We start from the raw sequence: 26022 nt of genomic DNA, 5'->3' as shown, positions 1-26022 counted from the left end.
GATGCCTGGGTGGCTCAGTCAGTTGAGCATCTGCCTTCTGCTCAGGTTATGATCCCGGGGTACTGGGACTGAGTCCTACATGGGGCTCCCAGCTCAGTGAGGAGCCAGCTTCTTCCTCTGCCTGCCACTCCCCCTGCTCGTGCACTATCTCTGGCAAATAAATAAATAAAATCTTTAAAAAATAACAAAAATTGGGGCGCCTGGGTGGCACAGCAGTTAAGCGTCTGCCTTTGGCTCAGGGCATGATCCCGGAGTTCTGGGATCAAGCCCCACGTCAGGCTCTTCCTCTATGAGCCTGCTTATTCCTCTCCCACTCCCCCTGTGTTCCCTCTCTCGCTGGCTGTCTCTCTCTCTGTCGAATAAATAAATAAAATCTTAAAAAAAAAAAATAAAAATAAAATAAAAAATAAAAAATAACAAAAATAAAAGACACTCAAACAAAATCTTTTACCCTATCCTTTGTTTTTGGAAAAAATACAATCACCAAGAAGCAGCATTCTCAGACAAAGCATTTAACTCAAATACTACCTTCAAAAATAAACAATGTAAGTATGGTTCCTATAAACTAAGAGGATTAAACATAAACTAGAAATACAGCAATGTTTATTTGGGCTTTATTTTAAATAAAGGATAAATATTACATTTTGGTTTTTAGTGATGTCTCTCCTTTTAAAAAGACCTCAAGATACAAAGTGAAGGTACCCACGTTAGTCATTAAAACAGATTCCAGGTACTCCATGTCCTATTAGAGGATGCTGAGTTTAAAAATAGTTTATATCCTAGTCTAAACAGCAACTGGGCAGAGACATTGCTAGTTCAAAAGACATTTACTGGGAGGGTACTTTGTATCAGGTACTGAGGATAAAGCAAAATGAATATGGGAGGAAAGCACCCAGCAAATCTCCTGCCTTTTCAGTTCACCCATCTGGGAACCCACCAAGAAATACAGAGTAGCCAATCTTAGATATTGAGAGGTTCCTGGTAAAGAAACTGCCTCTAAATGAAAAGGATATTTCAGGGGGAGGGCAAAGTTGCATCTGAGAGAGATAGGCCCCTTAACCATCTGCATTTATAATACAGAAAAAGTAACATCACGAGAAGAGCTAATTTGGTTCTTTGCAGTCTTTCCCTTCCATATGCTGCATTATCCTTGCCTGGCACTCAGACGGTTTTATGGCAGGCCTGTGCTGGGGCTCTGCCTGGGGACTGAGCCACAGCTCCCTCAGGACCCAGATCTGTAAAATGAAAAGTTCCATCTGCTCTCCAGATTTACTTGCATACCAGTAGTCAGGGAGCTCCAAATGTAGAATTTTCAAATTAGGGTGGGTTTGCTGGAGATTGGTTTTATCCGCACATTAACTCTTGTGTGGCAGCAGGCAGTGCTGCGGATTTGTTTTGTTTTCCTTTAGAACATGATAGCAAAAGTATTGGAAATCATTGGGTTTGTCCTCAGAGCCAAGGTAAAGGACAGGTGTTTAAATCACCATGTACCCTATTTGCTCCTTGTTATCAATCTCTCTCTCCAGAGATAATTGCTTATTAGCTCCTTGGGTGAGACTCTTCCCCCTTCTTACTTTCCATTCTAAAAAATGAAAACACTAGGAGACTAAGGGAAAATAGTAAATAAAACCTTCAAATTCAGCAGCCTGAACAGATGCTTTCCAAATAGACCTCTCCCATGGGGATCACACTGGGCGAGAATAAGGCAGCACTCTTTTTCCCAAAGTAGTCCTAAAAGGGGCTGAAGAAATGTACCTGTTTCCTTTTATATCTTGAAGGCTGCCCTGCAAAGCTACCTTATGTGGGATGTGTATGCTGGGGGTGGGGGGCGTGGGGTGGGGAGGAGTGAGAGAAAGCTAATAAAAAGAAATGCCTTGTGACCCCAGGTCTATCATTTGACATTTTCCTGTAGGAGTTTATGCCTGTCTGGCGTCTTTTTAAAACTTGGTTCTTTGTATGAGCAGCCTGAGGGACAGTGTGCAGTTTCTCTGGGGTCCTTTCCCCTAAATGCTTTTCCCATCTGTGTAATGACCTCTGGGTTCAGTATTTGCCACTTTCTTCTGAGCTGTAACCCTGTGTTTATATCCTGTTCCAGGTCACTCAGTTGTTCAGAAAGAGGCCATGAAGACATGCCATTGCTCAAACACCATCCTAGCCCTCGTTGGGGTGGTTCAAGCTGCAAAGCAGTTGGTGGTGCCTCTGTTCCCAGCAAATGTCCTGGACCCCTGGACCCTCAGAGGCAGGCTAGCAGAGCAACACCTTGCCCTGGGCTGCTGCCCACAGGAATGCCAGGGCATCTCACAGACACCAGGGCTGCACCCCTGACCCCACTCGGCTCAGCTCTGCCTTCCCCTGTTCCCTCAAGCTCACAGGCTGCAACTGATCAACTGACTGGAAGGGACAGTCAGACAGGGCAACAGCCTCTTCCGCCCTACGCCCCAGCAGTGACCCACAGAAGCAATGGGCACAGCCTGGTCCAGCCTGCAAGTCCAAGAGGCCATGAGCCCAACAGCCCAGAGCATGGGATAGAAGAGGCAACAAGAAGGCAGGTCTCGCTGCCTCAGCGGCCTGCCCCGCCTCGGGTGAAGTGGGCCCACGCAGTCAGAGAGGACAGCCTCCCTGAGGACTCTTCAGCACCTGAGTTTGCAAACCAGAAGCACTATAAAACACAGCAGTCTCCTCCAAGCTCAAGCAGCACTCTTGAGGACACGCCTCTTGGGACGCCAAGCACTCCAGGGAGGATCTCCCTCCGAATATCTGAGTCAGTCCTGCAGACCTCCCCACCACCTCGGGAGGACTATGATGATGAAGTGTTTGTGAAGGACTTGTACCCCAATGCCACTTCTAGTCCCACATTTGAACTGCCCCCACCCCCACCACCTCCACTGAGCCAAGACACCCCAGTGAATAGCTTGGACGACTTTCCTCCACCTCCTCCCCAAGCTGTGTATGAGGCAGAGCTGGACAGTGAGGATTACAAGGAGCCCTGTACCAGGTAAGTGGGCAGACTCTGCGTAGGGCAAGCCCCCAGCCAAGGGAGGAAAGGATGCCCCTCTAATGAGAGATTTTCACACTGTGGACTTCCCAGATCCTTCTTCCATTGGCTTCAGGAGAGCCCTGGTATGGAGATTTTTTTCTATATACGCTTAAGTCATGAAACTGGCAGAACAGTTTCATTTGTTTACCTTGGCTAGTTGTTACGTTAGTGCCCAATACTAGCACTGGGAACAAAGGAACAAGAGTACTGAACATGAACACAAAGCCCAGAAGGTATAGTTCACTTCTGTGGACATGGTAAGTTCAGAGGGTCCAAATAAGGAACATCCCTCTTCCCTGCCTGAGTTCTGAATCAGTTGAGAAGACAAAGGAGGAAGACATAGAAGACAAAAATATCACTTTTATTACTGATAGAGCTGATACTGGAAATTATGGCTTCTCTGTGAGTATAAGTGAGCCTCCTGATGCTGAGCCCTAACAGGTTTACCTGCCTAGCCTCAGGGCATGCTAGACACACATTGGTGGTTGTGTGTGTGTGTGTGTGTGTGTGTGTGTGTGTGTGTGTGTGTGTATGGAGGGAGACGGGGGCGTATAGATTAGCATAGAGGCAGCCTCACTTAAAAGAAAAAGGCTGGACTACAGACAAGCTATGGTCAACTTTCTTTCCAAAATCACTCCATGTCCATTGGAAAGGATAAAGAACAGAGCTAAAGGTCAGTTAATGTTTAGGGGAAACCTTGTGGAAGCCAAAAGAATGGGTAGAAGCACTTCCCAACAAATACTCCCTGAGAAAAGCGATCTCTAAACCCCAAAAGAACACACTGCCTCTGTGGTAACTGCCTCTAAACACGACAGGAGTGATGTACCACCACTACCCTCTGTTCCCCTGGACCTTTCAGAAAGCTCTGGAATCTCAATGCAACATTCACCAAAACTGAATTCCTACTAGATCCATCCCCCTTAAAAAGTCACACAACTTCCCTGTGACCAACAGCCAGACTGAGGAGAATGCCCTTTAGGACCCTGCAGTTTGGGAGGAATGATAACCTCAGAGCATGACTAGCTTGTCCCCACCATTCCTCACGTGAGAAGCAACAACCCTGATGTGGAAAGGTTAGGCTTCCTACCTTTCTGCTGATTCATCTCTTATCCTTTCTTTCTTAATATCCCTAGCAGCTCCAGCAAATTTGCCAAGGTGACAGTTGCCAAGGAAAGGCCCGTTCCTGGTACAGTCCATTTGGTTGGTAGTCAGACACCAGCTTCCAGATCCCAAACTTCTGTCAAGGGTTTAGAGGTCAATGAGACCCACCCACCTTCCAGCATGGGTGCTCTGCCTCAACCTGATGGGGCTCTTGGCAAGCAGCCAAGCCCTGGGCAGCCACCTCCCATCCACGACCCAGTCTGTGGGATTCAGGGTTTAGAAAAGAATGTCAGTTCTGGCCCTCAGAAGACCTCAGAAGATATCAGAACAGAGGCTCTGGCCAAGGAAATTGTCCACCAAGACAAATCTCTGGCAGACATTTTGGATCCAGACTCCAGGATGAAGACAACTATGGACCTGATGGAAGGTTTGTTTCCCCGAGATGGTAGCTTGCTAAAGGAGAATGGCATACAGAGAAAGGCCATGCAGAGAACTGTCAACTGCACAGGATATGAAAGCAAGAGGTAAGTCCCTGGTAATGCCCGCAAAGAGACTTACATTTAAACTCCTTCCACAGGGGTGGTGGTTAAGTCTAGGACAACTTACCTGATGTTTTCCTGCCTCCAGGGATTCTGACCCAAGAGTGACACTCCATCTCAGCCTTAGGAGAATGGCTCTGAGGAGTAGGACGTGGGAAGGACTGACCTTGAGTTACCAGGCACTTGCGCAACAAAAATAGTAATGGTGGTGATAACTGCCATTAATACCGTTAATATTGTTCATGTTCTTTGTGTTAATCATTGTACTTATTTTTTATATAAACATTATCTCATTTAGTCTTCACAAGAACCTCCTGATGTAGCTACCAATTTTATCTCCCTTTTACAAGTGAGGAAACTGAAGCACAGAGAAATTAAGACCATGCCCTACCATAGTCCTAGAACATGTGAGTGGTGGCATCTGGATTTGAACTCATCACTATGGCTGTGCCTGCTCTCTTAATGATTTTACAGTGCTCCCAACTCAGTAGACAAGCAACTGCCCATTCTCTGTCAGAATCACCTTGATAGAGAGCCCCACAGGGGTCCGTGCCGAGAGGGGGGCAGGGAGAAGTGGTGAGCACATCAGAGGCCTCCTCTGATGAGGAGGTGAGCACAGACTGTAAGAAGGATGAAGCCTAGACAAATGGTTTAATTTACTACCTGCCATCCACTTTTCGAGAGTTAGGGTGGATGTTTGCTTCACCCTGAAAATCAAGAAAGATCTGAACGTGGGCGCACTCTTTTGTTCAGCCGGTGACACTCTGCTCCTCAGGCACTGTGAGTGCACGTTTACTGTGGTGTAATGCGTCCCAGCCCCCAGCCACCAGAGTGAGCAGTCTGTATTTGTCTTTCTTTTGATTTCTTCTGGGTTATTGCAGCATTTTCTTGCATGTTTTGATTTCCTTAAAGGACGACTATGGGAAAGGTTTAGAGTGGTTTTTGTTTTCTTTTTAATTTTCAATGAAAGCTATGTGGATTAATGGACTGGAACTCCACAGTTAGTGGCTTCTAGACTAAATAAAAACAGCATTTCATCTAAATTTGGTCTTGCCTTTTAGAATTTTCCAGCTGATTCTAACTAAATCACTAACAGGAATACTATATTTTGATTTGCGGGATGGGGAGAAAGAAAGAGTTATGGAGTCCTTACGGGCTCTTTGATAGGTTGCTGGAGACTCTCCTAACATGAGGCCTGAACTGTTCCCTTATCCATCCCTTTCTTCATACTAGGCAGAGACTAATTAAGGTGAAGTGACTTATCCAGGGTCATATGTTTAGCAAACATTTACTGAGTTCCTACAATGTGCAAGGCAGTCCACTGGGTTCCATGAGGGACGGAAAGATGAGTCTCTGTGGGTGTGCCAATCACTTAACTATGGGTGTTTGTAGTAAACCAAAGTAAGGAGCTTCCAGTCATTCTGTTCTGTGACCACTTGCTGTAGAAAGGCCAAACTTAAAAATACATCCTTAGCAAAACATTTCCTAGCATTATCACTTGCATTCTCTCAATTTAGAAGTGAAATAAATGGTCATGTAACTTTTGCAGCACCAAGACCTGGAGGAATTTCAAAAGGGTGGCATACGCCATCTTCTGGTGGAAAGGAGCATTGCCCTGTTGTGCATGAGACACGACAAACAGCCTGAGAAGCCGATTGATTTGTAATGCAATGAATATATCTGGGGGGACAAGCGTATCAGAAGACTTTCTAATTTTTTCAGTTTCCTGAGTTAAATGTTGCTTAGAACATTTATCATTAAACTATACTGCTTAGAAGAATAGTCCAAGCAGGAAACTAGTAAAAATGATTTTGTGTGGTTCTTTATACCACAGTAAAATGATGGCCTAGATGTTAAATAAAGTCACCAGATTGAAATACCTCTCCAAGAGAACCTAACCCACTTCCATAGAGTCATTTATTCAGCTGGTAGCATCTGACCTATACTTTGAGAGACAGCTTGGCTACAGTAAAAGAGAGAACACGAGATATTGGGTTTCTCAATTCCTGGTTGGTTCTCCAGTCTTGAAACCCCTGCTGTGTAACTGAAGAGTCGACTTCACATCTTGTCCTCACTGACCAGCAGCGGGCTCTAGGTTTCTTAGGCTCATCTGGGGTATCATGCTTACATGAGAAGGAAAAATGGTAAGTGGCCCAGGCAACAATTATAGCAGACGTCGGGAAGATTATGGTGACCCTGGAAGACTAGGAAACAACCTGCAATCTGAGATATGTGCAGCACCTTGAAAATACCTTCAAGGTCATTGAGTCACAGCTCCCCCATGGTCTTTCTGTGAAATAAGGAGTCAACATCGTTCTTACATTCATCACAAAAAAAGGAGAAACACACAGGGAGGTTAAATGACTCACCCAGAGTCATCTGGCAGATCCACAGCCCTGACTCCCAGGCTCCAGCCCGGTACTGCCTTTGGCATTTTCAAGCCCAAGTCTGCCTGGAATCAAGAGCCCTATGCATAGTAATCACTCATTAGTAAATATTTATTCATCCTAATTTCTGGGAAGGGACTGAACAGAATTTTTTACACATTTCTGAATGGACAGGAAGATAGTGAAATGACGCTTCTGGAACGTGTTATGTACTTTTTTGTTCTTTACGACACAGGAGTGAAGACAAGGAAGCAGTGGGCATATTGGTCAACTGCCCTGCCTACTACAGCGTGTCTGCCCCCAAGGCCGAACTTCTGAACAAAATCAAAGATATGCCAGAAGCGGTGAATGAGGAAGAGGAGCAGGTGGATGTCAATGAAAAGAAGGTAAAGGAAGAATTGGGGCCTGTGTTCTGCTGTCCCCAAAAAGATAGTCAAGGTCCTGGCAAGGCTACTGGCCACTTAGAGGACAGGAGAGGAAGAAGGGCCTGTCACATCACCATCCCTGCCCATACTGTCATTGGACTCTCGACTTCATGGCACTTAGTGATTTTTCACAGCTTTCCTGTCATTTTCAGTTTTACAGATGACAAAAGTGAAGGTTACTTCCTAAAAGTCACATAGCTGAAACTAAAATCCAGGTGCCCTGCCTCTTAATCCAACATGGAGACCCCAGCACTCTTCTCAGAGCTGACCAGCCAATGCCCACAGTTGGGGTCATTTTCCTTTCATGTTTCATGGTCAGAAGGAACATGGAAACTGGAAAATGTAGAAAGTTTAAGGGAAAAGACTGACTGTCAAAAGACACTTGTGAGAAAAGGTAACGTTAATCTTTAGGTTCCCCCTCTGCAGTACCCCAGTGAAGAGCTTGGAATTTAGCTGTTAGCAGCTGATACTCCTACAGAAATTTCAAACGTAAAGCATTTTAAAAATGACTGTGATGCCGCCGCTGTCTTCCCGCATACCCTGGAGATCTAAGCCTGGCTATGCCTGTAGCGGAGAAAGTTCTCGCCATTCCACTTTCCCTACAGCCCCAGAGGGGCCGCCTGCCCCTGTGCTCTCAGCTTTTCATACCCATCAGGCCTGCGTGCTGAAAAAGGACTCTTTGTTAAAGCTTGTCTCTTGCTGAGCTTGGAATGTAAGTGGCTCTCAGTGGTACCAATTCCAGGAGCAGCTTTCTTCTGTGATTCTGTTTCACTTACTGTGTCCTAAGCTCCCTTGTTTCTGTGTGGATTGAGACCACAGGATATAGACCCTGGGAGCAGGGAGTCATGGGGCAGGAGGATTTAAGGATTTTAGAAGCCCCTCCATCAGGGGGAGTCTTCCCCTCCCACTGTTCTAGCTCCTCTGGCTCTGCGGGCTCCCAAGCACATGGCTGACACACTGATGTGGCCACTGTGATAACACGCTCTCCCAGCCCAAGGTTTTCCCATGTAAACCCCTGCTTCGTGGCACACCCTCTGGCATGTCCCTTACCTCAGTGCTGCCAAATGCCCCCGTTTAATGGCTAAAAAACCCACCTGCTCTGGTCTCTCTATATTTATCCCAAAGAAGGAGCTCTATAAATACCATTACAGGTACCAGGTTGTCATGACCCCTTTCACTGAATATTTGACAGTTTTTTGTTTTTTTGCATGTAGACATACCCTATTTTACAGTAGCAGTTGGACAAATTACTCATTGCCTTTTTTTTTTTTTAGTGTGTTTCACTCACTTTATTATCAGCCTCTCACTCTGATGATTATGTGGCAAAAGTATTTTTAGACTGGGAATATAAAGACACAGAGGATTAATACTCACAGGAAGTAATAGTAGGGACCATGTACCGAGCACTTCTTGTTCCATGCAGGCAGTGTTTTTCATAGTGCCGTATTATCTTTATTTCCACAAAACTGCTCTCACACCTGTATTGCCACATTTTACACTGAAGTCATCAGAATGAGTCAGGGCAAGAGGAGAAGACAAGACATGCAAGACAAAGGGACTGGCCTAGAAAAAGACCTGGAAAAACATAGGGAGCGTGTGTGTACTGAAGAGAGCTTTTGCCAGCAGTCTGATATTTTGGGATGTAAAACAGAAAGGCTCCTACCTCAGTTAGAAATTACCAAATTTCGAGGATCAACGGGAAGGTGACGAATCCCAGAAGATGAGGCTGAGAGGCTCCATAGGAGCCAGAAGGTCATGGAGGTCACATGGGGCTCTGTGTGAAAGGCTAAGGAGTATGGATCTTACTGTGTGGCAGTAGAGGACCCTGTGAGATGCTTTTAATGAACTACAAGCTTATTCATGTGAGACAGAATTTTCACTGGTGTCATTTGCATTTACATATCTGATTTGGAAACAAAATATGTGTTTTAAATGACGTTGTGGAAGGCATCTATTAGTATTTTCAGCATGGAGTTGAAAATGCAGTTCCCTTCCTGATATACATACAACAAGCTTTCTTAAGGGTAATTTAAAAAAAAATGATGCTGGGCCAAGATTGTTCCAAGGCTGAGAACAGCCTTGCGTAAAGTAATAGCTTATTACCTAATATTTAAAGTTATTAATAACCTAAGATGTATCTCTAGGCATAAAATTCACTAAGAGTCTGTGGAAACTAGAGTCCCAATTTATTAATATTTTTAAAAATTAGGCTTTGAAACCAATTCTAACATATTCTTATATATACATCATAGATGATGGAATATAAGGTTCCAAGTAAATATAAGCATTAAAGTATGAAACACTTAGTCTGAACTTCGGTCTGAACATACCTAAAGACAGTCTAGTAATTAGAACTTTAAATTATTTGCCTAACCCTGCCATATCTTATTAGGTAAAAATCTGCTTCAACAGATCCCATGATTCTTTATTCTGAAGGCCAAAAGGCTTTGACTAAAAGACTTAGTGGAATATTTCAAAAGGCAAAAAGACTCTGTTGTTCCTCAGAATTGGCTTCCCCCAAGAGATCATTAGCAATCCAGATGGCTCTCAGCTGCTCATTTCTGTTGCTCTTCCTTCATTCCTCAAGTTCCAGATCTCTCTGTGGTCTTTCTTCCTTTCAGCCTGAAAGACTTCCTTCAGCATTTCTTTTAAAATAGGTTTGCTGGTGACAGCTCTTAGTTTTTCTTCATCGAGAAATGTCTTTATTCTCCTGCTATTCCTGAAGGATATTCTCACTGGATATGGGATTCCGGGTTGACTGTCCTTTTTCTTTTAGCACTTTAAAATAGCTGTTCCCCCTTCTTGCTCCCATGGTTGCTGAGGAGAAATGCACGGTCATTTAAGTATTGTTTCTCCTATATGCCATGTATTGTTTCTCTCTGGCTGCTTTCAAAGGTTTTTTTTCTGTATCTTTGATTTTCAACAGTTTGATTATGATCTGCATTGGGCTGATTTTCTTGGGTTTATCCTGCTTGGCATTTACTAACTTCTGGATTCTGTAAATTTATGTCTTTCACCAAATTCAGGAAGTTCTCAGCCATTATGTCTTCAAATATTTTTTATGCACTATTCTCTCTTCTTCTTTTGGGACTCAGGTACCACAAATATTAGACCTTTTGCTATTGCCCCACAAGTCCCTGAAGCTCTGTTCAGAATGGATAATTTCTATCTTCATTCTGCAAGTGATCTTAATTTCAAATATAGTTTTTAGTTCCAAAATTTCCATTCAGTTGGTTTTTTGTTTTTATTAATTTTTCTTAAAGATTTTATTTATTTGAGAGAGGGAGATAGCGAGAGAGCGAGCACACGCATGAACAGTGGGGAGAGGGAGAAGCAGACTCCCTGCTGAGCAGGGAGTCCAACATGGGGCTCCATCCCAGGACATGGGATCATGACCTGAGCCAAAGCCAGATGCTTAACTGACTGAGCCACCCAGGCACCCATATGTTTTTAGATTTTATTTATTTGAGAAAGAGAGCGAGAATGAGTGGTGGAGGGGCAGAGGGAGAGAATCTCAAGCAGACTGTACTGAGCAGAGAGCCTGATGTGGGGCTTGATCTCAAAACCCTGAGATCATGACCTGAACCAAAATCAAGAGTCAGATGCTTAACCGACTGAGCCAAGGGGTCCCCCATTTGGTTTTTTTAGTGTCTATTTCTTTGCCAAGAACTTGTCTTGACTTCAAGAGTGTTTACTCTTACCATGAAGGAAGGTTATAAAAGCTATTTTAAGGGCTTTGGTAATCCCAGCACTGGGGTTCTCTCAGGGTTAGCACCTGCTGGGCTTCCCCTGAGAGTTGCTCATGTTTTACTGTTTGTGGTTTTTGTTTTTTTATATTGGGTGATTTTGAATTGTATTCTGAACATTTGGGGTATTATGTTGTGAGACCCTGAGTTCTGTTAAAATCCTCTACAGAATGGTGATTTTTTGTTTTTGCTTTAGCAAGAAGACTCTAGCTTCGGACTACAAGTTCTATCCCACCTTTGGGATAGGTTCCAATGTCACTTCTGTTTTCAGAGCCTTTGCTGTGTTGTACAGGTCTGTCCCAAACATGCACGGTTCAGAGGCTAGTCTGGGACTTGAGTAGTTGCTTCTATCATAGTTCACTTCTCAAAGCCTTTGCTGTGCTGCTTTGGGTCTGTCCTATACACATGCAGCTTGAGTCTGACCTAGGCCTTATGTCAGTTCGTACACAGAATTCGAGCATCTTCTTTCCAGCTTTCTCCTGTCCAGTATTTTCATTCTCTGGCTCCCAGCAGCCCCTTTGCCTGGGCCTCTGGCTGGAAAGACAAGTTCTCATGATTATAGCAGCCTGTGCTGCTATGCTGTTCTGCATGACCCTCAATAAAAGAGAAAGAAGAAATAGTAGGGATTCCCCTCACACTCTTTTGGGCCAGTGCCTCTGACCAGAAAGGTTTTTCTTTTGGGTTTTTCAGTGCCTGTGCCATCACTGCAGAGTGCAGCTCAGGGACTGGAGCTACTCTTGGGAACCAGGGCTTGGGGAAGAAAAAGGGACAGTTCCCCACATTCTTGAGTTCACATAGGCCCCTATTCTGGTCTTCTTGTTTTAAAGGCAGGGCTTTTCTCAGAGTTTGCCATACCCTGTGTGCAATTCTGCACTGGTCAGAGCAAGAGCATAAAAGGAGGAGGCAGGAAACTAACCCCCATTCTGGGTCATACTTCACATTTGGCTCCCTGCCCCAACACACTGTCATACTTAACTTGACAGAGCCCCCGTCAGAGTCCAGGGATGTTAGTTGTGTCAAGTGGGGAGGGAGGCTGTAGTGGCTGTATGCCATCTTGGCCAATGCCAGTGTCAAGAGTTCCTCGCTCTTCTCCCTCCCCAGGATGTACCAGGAGGGAGACAACTGTGGCAGATTTGCATTTTAGAACAGTCTCTGGCAGCTGGGGAGGTAGACTGGAGGAAGAGGTGGTCGTTGGGAGGCCATTATAGGAAAGTGATGATACCTGTATAAGGGCAGTTGCAATAGGAGCCATGACAAACAGATGGATTTAAAAAAAAAAGGGGGGGGTGGGGAGAGCAAAGTGGACAGAACCTGGGGACAGATTAGACATGAAGCATGGTAGAGAGAAGAGGGTCAAGGCTGCCTCTTGAGTTACTGGCCTAGATGGCTGTCCTAACTGAAATAGGGAAAACAGGGAGTCATTCAGGGAGGGAGGATGATGGGCTTAGTTGAATTTAAAGAAATTCAGTATTGTTTCTTGTGTGTCAGAGATTCCTGATACCCAGAACCAAGAGACCATGCTAAGTAAATAGGACAACTTTCTGATCACAAGCCTTCCTGAGAGGAAATGAATGATAAAGAACCACTCTTAACAGAGAATGTACCAGAGAATATTTGAAATGGCAGTTGAGTCCCCAAGATCTTTTTGTTTTGCTCAGATCACCCAGCATGGGGTAGAGGTTTGATCCCATTTCTGTCACTGGGACAAAAATCACCCCAATTCTCTCCTGGATGAAATTCAGCTGAGAAAACAACCATGTGCTACTGCCTAGATCCTCCCATTTAAAACCAAAGAAAGAAAGAAACAACAACAAAGCCTATGGCTGAAATATCTTTATCTTTCTCAATTTTACTAGCAGGAGCCTAAATTCCACTCTGCCCCTAAACTTCAGCCACACGGCTAGGAGTCCCAAATTACTCTTACTTGAGATGAAGATGGTCCACCAGCAGAGGTCAACCGTGTTAGTGACGTGATTGGCAATACTGTCAGCACAAATCCTTGAGCAGAAGGCAAAGTAGTGTTGCCACATAGGGGAGATTTTAAGTATTCCCCTGGAAGCGTCACCCTACAATGTGCAGTGGTGTGTTGTTCAGACTGTTGCCAAATCAATGATAGCACAAAAAGTAATAATAATGCAAATGTATATAATACTTTTATATTTCCCAGAATACTTGCGCAAGCTTTATTGTATTTGAGCCTCATAACATTCCTATAAGTTATTTTGTAGTGATCAAAAGCCTGACCCCTGGAGCCAGATGACTTGGCTCTGGTAAGTTAAATAACCTCTGTCCACCTTACTTTTCTCATTAGTAAAACCAGGATAATAATAGTACCTATTTCATCAGATTGTTTTGAGTAGTAATCGAATAGTAGAACACTTAAATAGTGCTTGGCACAGAGAAGCAGCTTAATATTTAAACATTATTAGCTTTAGGCAGGTATTATTATCCCCTTGCTCTGAGAAAGCAGAGGCACAAAAGGTTGGGTGGCTTGGCCTGATGGTGAGTTTTCCGTCAGAGCCTCGGCTCCTGATTCCTGGAGCAGTGAAGAATGGAGAAGGGGCCCAGCAGGGTTGCTGCAAGCAGATGGTGAAGTGGGAGGGGAAGGTCTGTTAAACTATATTTAGAGAAAGAACCCTTATAAATAGCATCTCACACACGGTGACGTACCAGTTTACACCCGTTGAGAAGTTAAGGGAATAAATGTCAATGACTTTGTAAATTAAGTAGCTCCTGAGAGACTAGTATGTTACTAAAACAAACCCCTCCAAAAAGACCTCTATTGTCTCTCCCACAGTGAATTCTGCAAATAGAAGTTGGTAGGGTTTTTTTTTTTTGTTTGTTTTTTTTTTTTGGAGAGGTCTGCCTGGCAGAAAAATGGTTGTTTGGTACAGCCAACTTTCCTTTAACTGCATTTTTAAAAGCCATATTTCCATAATTTAAAAGCTTAGAAAAATTTTTTAAAAAATCAAATGCCATCCAAATATGCACCGTTTGGGCCAGGTGTGACTGATGCTCAGTATCTTACACATCCCAGCCTGGCCACATGTGCTAATATATCACATTACAGCCCAGCAAAGGGCTTTCAGAAATCAGAATGCCGCGAAGTGGGTACTGGTTCATCACACAGGATCCTCCCTGCATCACTCTCAGACACTTTCATCTCATTTCATTCCTCCTTACACCATGAAACCCCCCGTACACACATCAGCTCCCGTACAGAGAGGCTTGCCGCTCTGCCCAGCATTGGTGCCTTTGAGAACCAAAACAAGGTATGATGCAGAGGACAGAGGATTAGACTGAGCCTGGTCCCCAGCTGCTGTTCAGCTATGTCACATTCTTGGCCCGGGGCTCGCCCACCAGGCCATGCTTGCTTGGTAGCTACCCTTTTGGTGCTGCTGGCCTATGTCAGAGCCCAAGAGCACTGGTGAGCTGAGTTCAGCAGAAACCCAGCCCAACACGTGAGGGCAGACTTCTCCTAACTGGTCTCTGCTCATCTGCAGATTCAAAATCAGCATACCTGTCCCTTAAAATACCACCTTCTGAGGCCATGATGAGGATTTTTTTTAATGATACCAATTAAAATTATTAATAGAAGCGCTTTGAGTTCCAGAACCGATGACACAATGTTAGTTTCCAAAGAAGTCATAGTTGTAGGAATGAAAAAACATGAGGCCATTACCTTCTTTCCTTACTACTAGTTTTTTCAAAGACTTTTCTAGAAAGTACTCAAGATGTGAGGGTGAAATGGATCCCACAACATCTGAATAATCAGAGCCCTTTTCGTGAGGTTGGAGTATAGCAGTGTTGCTGCGTAGTCACCTGCCTCTTTGCATTTGGTATAACTGGTGTTCTATGAGAAGGTGCCATCCAGTGACAATGAGAGTGGTGAGCCCGGGAAATGCAGCCTGTAAGTCCTGGGCTGACTTCATGCAGAGGTCAGCCTCTCTCAGTGTCTATCTGAAAAGCAGCAGTAATGACATTTGACTTCTCTTAACCCTGTCCAGCAGGAATATTGGAAGATGTAAGAGCAGGCAGTGTTTTTTTTCCTACTGCTTTCTATCCATATCTCCTTGCTTTTCTCTTCATAGGAACGGGTATCACCGTGCGGGCTCATCAGACCCTGCTGGGTGTCTGAAGCCCCTTAACTGGTTGTGTAGCAGGCAAATATCAGAGCTGCCAGCCAGAACTGGTGGGGTTCTTTTTTGGAAAACAAGTTTTCCAGGAGAACATACGTTAAATGAAACAATCTTCTCTCCCACCTGAATTTTTCTGGGTCAGACTCCTCCGCTGGGGAGTAATATAAGCTGTACAGCTTTCTCCACTACTAAAATTACCCTTGATTGACTTTGTCTTAACTAAACAGCTTGAGGAAAGCCAAAGATGAAAAGCTGTGATGACACAGTGCAGCAGATAGGAATATTTTAGTCACCCTTTAGCCTTTGGGATTAGGCAAGTCAAGAAGACAAGTTGTCACCATGAAAGCCAGAATTTGGACATTTAAAGGACATTATGAACCTTACTTAGACTGGAAGATTGGAGTACCTCTGATGGCCCAGCTTCAAGATGGGCGCATCATGGAGAAAGAAATATTTCCCCATATCACTGTGATTACTGCATTTTCTGGTGATGTTGAACAGTACAGAAAGTCCTCAGGACCCTTCAAGTCTGTTAGTCAAATTTTTTTCTATTTTTCTGCTTTCTTTTCCTTTCTCTAAAAATGAAGATTTACTCTAACATCGAAAAATTGTGATCAGTTTTTACCAAGTTTCCAATCGAAGTCATATGGCTTGCTTTTTATATGTATGCATAAAAAAATCTTTTTGGGCTGGAACGCTTTTAGTGGTTAAAGAAATAGGTTTTAACAAAAAAAAAAAGATTATGTCCTTTCTCCGTCTGGCTACATTAGGCTAAGAGAAAAACAAAAGACTAATTTAAAAATCACAGTTTAATTTCTCTTGTAGCAAAGTAGTAGACATTTAATATAAATGTAGTCAAAATTGAAACCACTAAGACCTGTACTTTATTCTTTCAGTTAAATATATTGGATATTTGTGTAATTGTCTTATATGTATAGAAATTTGCAAAAAAGATGGCAAATTATATAGCTCAGGCAACTGGAGACTGTGGAGTGCAGTGGAAAAATCATGAGGCTTCTGATAAAGGTCTCAGTGAACATTCACAAGGGTAAATTGTACAAGGTAGTTAGTTGCTAAAAATCAGGCTGACTTGAGTTCAGGGCAGCCCCACGTAATGGTACATGCATCTTGGCCCATCACCTACCTCGCCTAAGTCTGCTTCTTCACTTTGTGTATGTGGATAAAATAGTATCTACTGCACTACTGTTGGGATGACTAAATGAGATAATCCACCTAGAGTTTCTGGCACACAGTAACTGCTGTAGTTAATGGTAATTCAGCTCTCTGACCTTGGGCAGGTCCCTTAATTCCTTCGACTCTTAGCTTCTCTACTTGTAAAACAAGAAATATTTACCCTACTTGCCTATGGTATTGTTGTGAGGATCAAAAGAGCATGTCTTGAAAAGCCTTTCAAAAGTGAGTTAACAAGCCAATTCGGAAGGCAGAGCTGTATGTAGCATGACGATTGGGAAATCTTATGAGGTGCTGGGTGGTCAAGTGTTGGCCTGTGGGGACTGCATAGATTCAGAGAAAGGCAGTTGTAGACCTTCACGGAAAGGAAAGAATAGTGTGGCCTAATGTTGAGGGGCAGTCCATACAGAGTAGGGGACCTTCAGCTGAGCCTTGAAAAAACAGGATGTGGCTGGGAGAAGTCAATTCTCCTGCCATTAACAGCTCCACTGGCTAACCTCTGTTATGTGTCTCCTCTGTGAATACAGGCCGAGCTCATTGGAAGCCTCACCCACAAGCTTGAGACCCTCCAGGAAGCAAAAGGGAGTCTGCTGATGGACATCAAGCTCAATAATGCCTTGGGGGAAGAGGTGGAGGCTTTGATCAGTGAACTCTGCAAACCCAATGAGTTTGACAAGTACAAGATGTTCATCGGGGACTTGGACAAGGTGGTAAACCTGCTGCTCTCCCTCTCAGGGCGCCTGGCCCGTGTGGAGAATGTCCTGAGTGGGCTTGGTGAGGATGCCAGTAACGAAGAAAGGGTAGGTGGCTTAGCGATTTAGTTCAACAGTTTTTCCCACTGAAGCCACGTACACAGAGGGGTGTAATTAAACACAATCCCTTTTCTGGAGAAGACTGCGATCTCTTTGGAACCGAGAGTCCAATATAGAGGTTATCAGGAAACACAGAAGAAGGCATCTTGCATGCCAAGAGGTAATGCTGACACTTCAGGCTCAGGGAATACTTAGGAAAGTGAAAACACAGGTGCTAGAGTTTCTTTCCTTCCTTTCTATCCCAGGAAAAAGAAGAGACAACAGCATGGTGGGGGCTGACATTAGAAAAAGAGAGAGGGACAAAAAAGCGTTGGGACTGAGGACAGGGCGCAGGAATGTGGGCTCAGGCTCCAGTGTGGGGCTGCAGGTCCTCGGTGAGGATGCACTCAGGTGTCTCCACTGCGCCCTCTGCTGGAAGGAAGGACAGGCAGTAACAGTGGCGGCAACTCTGGCTAACATTGAAGTTCTCCATCTTTGGCTGGCACAGTGGGCTTACACATTTTACTTTCGGGCTCATTGAATCCTCACAACAAGCCAGAAAGTGATAGAGCTAGGATATGATGGGTCCTGCTGCAGATCCCACATTTTATTCACTAGGTTGAACTTAATTCCATAGCTACAGTGCATTCTTCACCTACTCATCTTTTTTTAAGAAGACTGTATTTATTTATTTGAGAGCTAGAACAAGCAGGGAGAGGGGAAGAGGGAGAGGGAGAAGCAGGCTCCCCGTTGAGCAGGCAACCTGACGTGGGGCTTGATCCTGGACCCTGAGATAATGACCTGAGCCTAAGGCAGACATTTAACTGACTGAGCCACCCAGGAGCCCCCACCTACTCGTCTTTACAGCAAATATTTACTGGGTATCTAATGTATGCCCCTAGGCTCATGGGATACAACTGGGAACAAAGCAGACAGATCCCTGCCCCCAAGGAACTTATCAAGAGAAGTCAGACAATCAACAGAGCTGTAACTATTGTACATATATATTTATGCTAGAAGGTGATAAGCACTCCAGCCATCAAGAGGCTTCTTTGCTTTCTGGTTCCTTCTATCTACAGCTCTCTCTTTCAGTGCTATCAGGGATTTCCCAATTATTTCTCCTATACATTAAAAGGGAAGATGTCTTTTTTTCCAAACAGAAAAAAATCTAGATGGTATTAAGAAAGTGACTGAGCATACAAGAACTTTCTACAGTTGCACCCCACTTCCTGCGAGTGCCCTCATGAGGATGTGCTGAGCCTTAGGTTCCTTATCTAGAAATCACCCAGTAGTGCCTGCCTCAAAAACGTCATCCTTTCCTCCTTCCTTCCACTCAACAAAGAAGCACCTGTCAAATATCCAGTGCTGTGCATGCTAGGGATGAACACCGACTAAAACGCAGGCCCCGCCCTCAAGGAACTCAGTGTATAAAAAGGAAAACCAGTGTGGAAGCAGCAAGTGCATCCAATATGCCACCGCACAGCGATAAACTCAGCCACGAACACTTCTCAGGTGTTGGGGGAGCCCAGGAAAGATTTGGCACAAGGGACACTTGAACAGGGTATAGAAGAATTTCTTAATTCCACATGGATTAAGAGGGGAGGGCTTCACCATTTAGAGGGAATGTCAGGGACAAAGTCAAGAAAGACCATGGCATGTTCTACAACCATACATATGTGACTGGTATGTCTAAAACAGAGTGACTGCTTGGTTTTTAAAAATTGCAGATTGCAGGAAATATTAGAAAAGTGTGTAGTCAGGGAACAGACAGGAAATAGAGGGCTTAATCAACAAGGGTAAGTAGAGAAAGTTCAATGAAGGTGTGGGAAGGAGTAAGAAAGACCAAGAAGGGTTAAAGAAGCCTCCCTGTTCCCCCAGGGTTAAAAGCACTTGGAGGAGGAGGAGAGTCCTTATCAGAACTCTGTGTCTGTCCTACAGCACTGAGGCCTTGGTGAGCTAATGTAGCCCCCTCTACCTGGCAAGGAAGGAGCCAGGGATAAATGCCCCAAGTTCTTTCTTTTCTTTCCTTCCCCTCCCTCCTTCCTACCCACCTGCCATGACTCCTGTTAGCCAGGCCCAGAGGGAAGGGAGCCCTGTTGGTGCAGCCTGCACCATTCAGCTTCCTTAGACACAGAGCAAGGCTGAGAAAAGTGGATCTGGAGGGCCAAGCAATATTCAACACAGAAAATAGTCATAAATACCTTGTGGGTCATACTTTATAGACTTAGGACTTTAGCCGGAAAGCCAGGAAGAGCCATAAACTAATTTTATGACCTAATCAGCCTGGGGAGGAGTGAGACTTACGCTCAGAGTCTAGCCAGAAGGAGTTAAGCTGTTCATTTAGGCTGCTGTCATGGGAATAGAGACTAGGGAGTGAGAGAATGAGTTTGAATTAGCAAGGCATGCTAGATGAGGGGAAGGGGAAAGCGGAAACTAACTTTACGTTTCCTGTTTGGCCACTGGGATGGATACCACAGGTATGTGAGAGAAGGAACACTGGAACAGTTTTAGTTAGGGGAAGAGGAGCTGTTCCAGAACTAAACTCAGCTCAACATTTAAACGTACACACACCCTTGAATACAAATATGTGCTTGCTCACATGCAAAATACATCCATATTAGTTTTTATAATCATTAGTCTTAAGAAACTGAAAAGTATAAATAGAAAAGAAGAAAGGAAGAATAAGTGGTTCAACAAATGCCAAAGGTAGGATAAAGGTCATGGGGCATGAGGGGGATGGGAGAGTGTCTATCAGGCTTCAACTGATCTCTAATTTCTGTTTCTAATCTGAAGAAAATATGATAAACGCTCCTGTTAAGAATTGGCACAGTTAACAATGGGTACACAGGTATTATACTATTCTCTATATGTATCTAATGGGTAAAATATTTCCTAATTTTTTAAAGGTGAGGAAGAGGTTTTTACTTTTTAACTTCTCTACAGTATTTTGAAAGGTTTCGTCATTCACATTCAGTCCCTAAAGGTTTTTTTGGTGTTTGTTTTTTTTTTTTAGTTTTATTCAAATTCCAGTTAGTTAACACAGCATAATACTAGTTTCCGGTGTGCAGCGTAGTGATTCAGCACTTCCATACATCGCCCTGTGCTCGTCACAAGTGCCCTCCCTCATCCCATCACCTGTTTAGCCCATCCTGCCATCCACTTCCCCTCTGGTGACCATCAGTTCTCTAGAGTTAAGAGTCTGTGTCTTGGTTTGCCTCTTTCTCTTTTTTTCTCCCTTTGCTTATTTTGTTTCTTAAATTCCACATGAGTGAAATCATATGGTATTTGTCTTTCTCTGACTTATTTTGCTTAGCATAATACTTTCTAGCTCCATCTCTGTCATTGCAAATGGCAAGATTTCATTCATTTTATGGCTAATATTCCGTGTGTGCGTGTGTGTGTGTGTGTGTGTATGAATGGATAAAGATGTAGTGTGTGTGTATTGATGGACACTTGGGCTGCTGCCATAATTTGGCTCTTGTAGATAATGCTGCTATAAACGTTAAAGTGAGTGTATCCCTAAGGGGTTTTTGTTTTTGAGAGAGAGCAATGTGTGCAAGGGGGTGGGGGAGAGACTTCAGCTGGTGGCAGGGAGAGGGAGAGAGAGAGAGAATCTTAAGCGGGCTCCACACACCAGCGTGGAGCCATACAGGGCTCAATCTCATGACCCTGAGGTCATGACATGAGCCTGAGCTGAAATCAAGTGTTGGACACTTAACATACTGAGCCACCCAGGCACCCCTAAGAGTTTTCTTTTCTTTTTTCTTTTTTTTATTTAAGATTTTATTCTTTTTTTTTTAAGATTTTTTATTTATTTATTTGACAGAGAGAGAGACAGCTGGAGAGAGAGGGAACACAAGCAGGGGGAGTGGGAGAGGAAGAAGCAGCCTCCCAGCAGAGCAGGGAGCCCAATGCAGGGCTCGATCCCAGGACCCTGGGATCATGATCTGAGCCAAAGGCAAACGCTTAATGACTGAGCCACCCAGGCGCCCCTAAGATTTTATTTTTAAGCAAGCTCTACACCCAACGTGGGGCTCTAACTCACAACTCCGAGATCAAGAGTTGCATGCTCCACTGACTGAGCCAGCCAGGCGCCCCATATGGTGTGTTTTTCTGATTGGGGGAAGGAAGCCATAAAAATGCAGATATTTGTAAGATAAACCCATAACTTTGTAGCTTTTGCCCTGGGCATTATTATGTAAGATCTGACAGGTTAGTTCAAGGGAAGTTAAGGCAAAGACACGTGGTCTGTGAGCCTTTCATAAGCCTACATAGCCAATTTGTATTGAAATAAGATTAAAGATATACGTCTTGATTAATTCTCATTTTAATGTTTCTCAATCACCTTGACCTTAAAAGTCTAAATCATTAAACATAAAGTGAAAAAAAAAATTTAATGACATTCATTGTAAGTCAGCGTATTGCTTAAAAAGCCATGTTAAAAATTATTATAAAGCAAATTAGCCCTAAAGATAACACGCTACCTTATTATTGGGTTTGTATAAGAAATGCTTAGAATATGAAATAGCCATCATTGTTAAATAGAATTTCTCTCATGTTAGATTCCTGAAAACTAGAGGCCTGAAAACTAGAAACAGATTTCTTTAGATATGGGAAATATAACATTCCCATTGTTATCTGTGGATCAAGACAGAGGTTCTCAAACTTCAGATGCAGAAGAATCACCTGGAAGGCTTATTAAACCACAGCTTTCTGGGCCGCAAGCTTTAGATTCAGTAGGTGACACAGGGCCTAAAAATTTCCATTTCTAACAAATTCCCAGGAGATGCTGCTCCCGGTGGTCCACACTTTGAGAACTGCTATAAATGTAAATACTTGTAAATACTCAACTCAAGGTAACTTGAAGATTGGCCTTTTTTTCACCCCCTTCAGTTTTTTATCATGGTAAACTACACATAACCTAATATTTGCCTTCTTAGCCATTTTAAAGTGTTCGGTACTGTTAAGTATATTCACATTGTTGTGCAACTGATCTCTTGAACTTTTTCTTCTCGCAAAACTGAAACTTTATCAACTCCATTCACCCCTTCCCCCTAGCTCCTGTCAACCACTGATTCTACTTTGTATCTCTATGCTTTTGACTACTCATACAGGTACACGTAACCTCTAAATACTTCATGTAAGCAGAATCACTGTCCTTTTAAATCTAGAAGCCTCAAGTCAAGCTTTTACCCCAGCCAATTTATTGTAATCTCTCTTAAAGCTGCCGTATAACTTGACAAGTTAGAGAACTATATACATGCAGCAGAAGGGTAATCAAGTGATTTTCAAAAAAGTCAGTCTCCTTACTCTAGAGTGATAACCGAAACAGAAACTTGGGCCTTTCACAGTCCTGGAAAAGGGTCTCCCCACAGGCAGTTTCCTTCCTCCACCTTGCCCTTTGCTGATCTGTTTATTTCGCTCTGGCAGAGGTCTCTCAACGAGAAGAGGAAGGTCCTGGCTGGGCAGCATGAAGATGCCCGGGAGCTCAAGGAGAACCTGGATCGAAGGGAACGTGTGGTGTTGGACATCCTCGCCAATTACCTTTCAGAGGAACAACTCCAGGATTACCAGCATTTTGTGAAAATGAAGTCAACCCTCCTCATTGAGCAGCGAAAGCTGGATGACAAGATCAAGCTAGGCCAGGAACAAGTCAAGTGTCTGCTGGAGAGTCTCCCCTCAGATTTCATTCCCAAGGCAGGGGCCTTGGCTCTGCCCCCAGACCTCGAGAGTGAGATGGCTCCTGCTAGGGGGTGTACTTTAAGTGGTGTTTTCCCAACATTAACCTCTCCGCTTTAACCTCTTCTAAAAGACCCAACCAAAAGTTCACCCTTTCTCTCAACACTATTTAATCTGAAAACTATTTCAGTACAAACCACCGTTTAAACTCTATGGGTCATTGGGGTTTTTCTGGATAAAAGGAAAAAATTCTATCCAGGAAAAAGCCTGTTTTTTTTTTTCCTTCTCGCCCTAGGTGATTGATCTGAGAGCTTGAATGCTGCTGGGAACCTACCCCTTTCTATTCTCACTTTCTAGTAGAAGGAATATTAATGAAACTGTGAGAACTGATTGGAGGGCATTTGATTGATCATTTAGTTTTTATAACAGGCTGAGGCAACATAGATGAGTGTGTGTCACCCTCAGGAATGTATCCACAGTGGCCTTCCTTGGTTGTGGGCAGTGTGTCCTGACGACAGATACAAGTACTCATTAATGAAGTGTCTGCAACATAAAGCCTTAAAAAGAAAAACACACAGAAGAAAACTGTAAAACCTTGAACACTGTTATTTATATTTTTTAAAATGAAAAAGATCATTATGTTTGTGTGCTAACCACTTATTTGATTCTGTTTTGTGGTGGACGTAGACAATTGCGTTTGAGCTTTGTATTTTGTGAAAACCTTAATGAAGAATTCCAAAGATAGTCACATTGAGTGTGGAGACTTTTTTTTCTTCAACACTTGGCTTGTTGGTCTTACTTGTACAAACACGAGCAGACCTTCTACACTTGTGTTAAAATTTGTAATGGGGAATCCCAGTTTCCACAGCTGCCAGTCCTCACCACTTTCCTTCTGCAACCAACAGGAACACTACATCTTCCCCAGGAAGAAGTTTTTGTGCAACATGGTTATCACATAATTTCCTAGTGCTTCATGGCATTACCACTGTGCTGGGGAGACATAGCTTAATTTTACTAACAAGGACAACAGCTCTCCAATCTTTATATGAGGAAAGTCAGAAACCAAACCAATTAAAAACTGTATTCATGCTGTCCTCCTTCATGGGATTTGGACTAAATGTAGCCTGTTTTAAGAGATATACTATGAGGCTGTTTTAATGATGCTTTCAAAAAAAAATTTGAGAGAGAGAGAGCACACGAGAGGGGGTAGCATCAGAGGGAGAAGCAGACTCCCCGGTGAGTGGGGAGCCTGTTGCAGGACTCGATCCTGAGACTCCAGGATCATGACCTAAGCCAAAGGCAGTCACCTACCTGACGGAGCCACCCAGGCAACCCCCCCTTTTTTTTTTAAGATTTTATGTTTTAATGATGCTTTTAAAAAAGTTTTCCTAAATTGTTAAGCCTATCAACCACCATTAAAAACAACCTTCTTAATATCTGGACTGATTTTGCACTATCAATCCGAAGTTTGCACGGTGCATCTGAAGATTATGATTTTGCCTCACAATAATGACTTTTTGGAGGGTACTCTAGAGCCCAAGTTTTAAGCCTATTTAAAGAGACTGGGAGGTGGAAGAAGACTAGGGCCAGTGGCCAGGCTATGCTGATGGCTGCCAGAGATGGCAACAACCTAATACTTACAGCAGATGGCGGATCCTAGGCTTTAGTTTAGTTTTTTGTTGTTTTTACACGTGCTTGACCTATGGCTGGTGGCTACCTCTGCTAATTTGGACTGCAAGTACTACAGAGAATTAAAGTGTAAAATTTGTATGAGACACCAAATGTCCTTTTCTCCCCTAGTACATTTTAATTACTTAATGAACTGTATCTTCAGGTTAAGAACTTCAAAACTACAGTTTTGGTCCCCAATACAGATGTCTTTCGATGAGCTTAGAACCAACAGGCCACCCAGACGTTTCTTGTGAGCAATCAACAAAAGCTGCTGCTTTCCTTTTTGGAGGTTAGACACTGACTCCCATTGGTACAGTAAGACAGCACCTGTTCCCCAGGAATGTTGTCAAAAGCTTCTCTCTTACATCCAGAGGTGTCATTTCCCAGGGACTCAGTGGAACCAGTGGCTGCATCCAGCAGCCACACCACATGGTCATTTTAAGGTAGAGAAAAAACAACGCATCTGACATTTCCTCAGGGTTAGACCAACACGGGAGCCCTAGATCACCTCCACGTGGTAATTAACTGTGTCTCACTGATACTGATTTCTTGCATCAGGTGGGAGCCAGCCAGTAAATGTCTTCAGCTGCTCCCAGTGAAATTCCTCAGGGGGATTCTGGGGCCATGCACATTTCCAACACTCTCCAAAATGATTCTTCTGAAGGATTTGGCTGGGTACACCCTGCAAGTTTTTTCCAATCACTTTTCTAATTTATACATGTCAAAGTAAGTGGCCCTCAGAATAGTAGATGCTGCTGCTTGCCATGACACAAGCACCTGAAAGCACAGGACATGCCTAGGACATCATCCCTTCCTTTGCTACACTGAAATGTTGTTGTTCTGTCGTTAAGTGAAATTAGGGAGGTATCAAGTGTAACTCTGGAAAAATAATTCTTAAGGGATGTGATACTGTAGCAGAACTTGACCTTTGCTTGATGAGAAGAAAACCACTAACTTAATTTTCATTATTAATTTTTAAATGCCTTTAGCTCAACAGTAAGTCTGTTCTCTATTCCTTATCCTATTTTGCATTCTCTTTCCACTATTAAAAACATCTAGGGGCGCCTGGGTGGCTCAGTTAACTGTCTGCCTTCGGCTCAGGTCACGATCCAAGGGTCCTGGGATCAAGTCCCACATTGGGCTCCATGCTCAGTGGGGAGTTGCTTCTCCCTCTCTCTCTCTGCTGCTTCTCCTGCTTGTGCTGTCTCAAATAAATAAAATCTTTAAAAACAAAAAGTAATCATCTACAGTCAGAGCCATCCCTTTTCCTCCCAATATCTTCAGCCAAGACCATAAGCAAATCAACCCTGAGCATG

General features: G+C 43.6%; 1 protein-coding gene across 5 annotated transcripts in view; it reads left to right on the top strand.

The window, feature by feature from the left end:
- SHROOM3 (shroom family member 3) overlaps positions 1-23779 on the top strand; it is a 304580-nt gene extending 280801 nt beyond the window's left edge. For 4 of the 5 annotated variants that reach the window (XM_045790030.2, XM_087864065.1, XM_087864066.1 and 1 more), the window contains 5 exons: positions 2096-2995; positions 4171-4662; positions 7300-7450; positions 17093-17365; positions 22787-23779. In XM_045790030.2, the coding sequence (XP_045645986.2) occupies positions 2096-2995; positions 4171-4662; positions 7300-7450; positions 17093-17365; positions 22787-23155 (2185 nt within the window). In that variant the 3' untranslated portion in view covers positions 23156-23779. The remainder of the gene's footprint in view (positions 1-2095; positions 2996-4170; positions 4663-7299; positions 7451-17092; positions 17366-22786) is intronic. The other variant, XM_087864063.1, reaches the window with a different exon arrangement.
- Positions 23780-26022: the final 2243 nt, after the last annotated feature.

Source organism: Ursus americanus, chromosome 8 (genome assembly GCF_024610735.1).
Source record: "Ursus americanus isolate L20-20 chromosome 8, mUrsAme1.1.p, whole genome shotgun sequence".
NCBI lineage: Eukaryota > Metazoa > Chordata > Mammalia > Carnivora > Ursidae > Ursus > Ursus americanus.
This window is presented reverse-complemented; position numbering and strand designations above follow the sequence as displayed.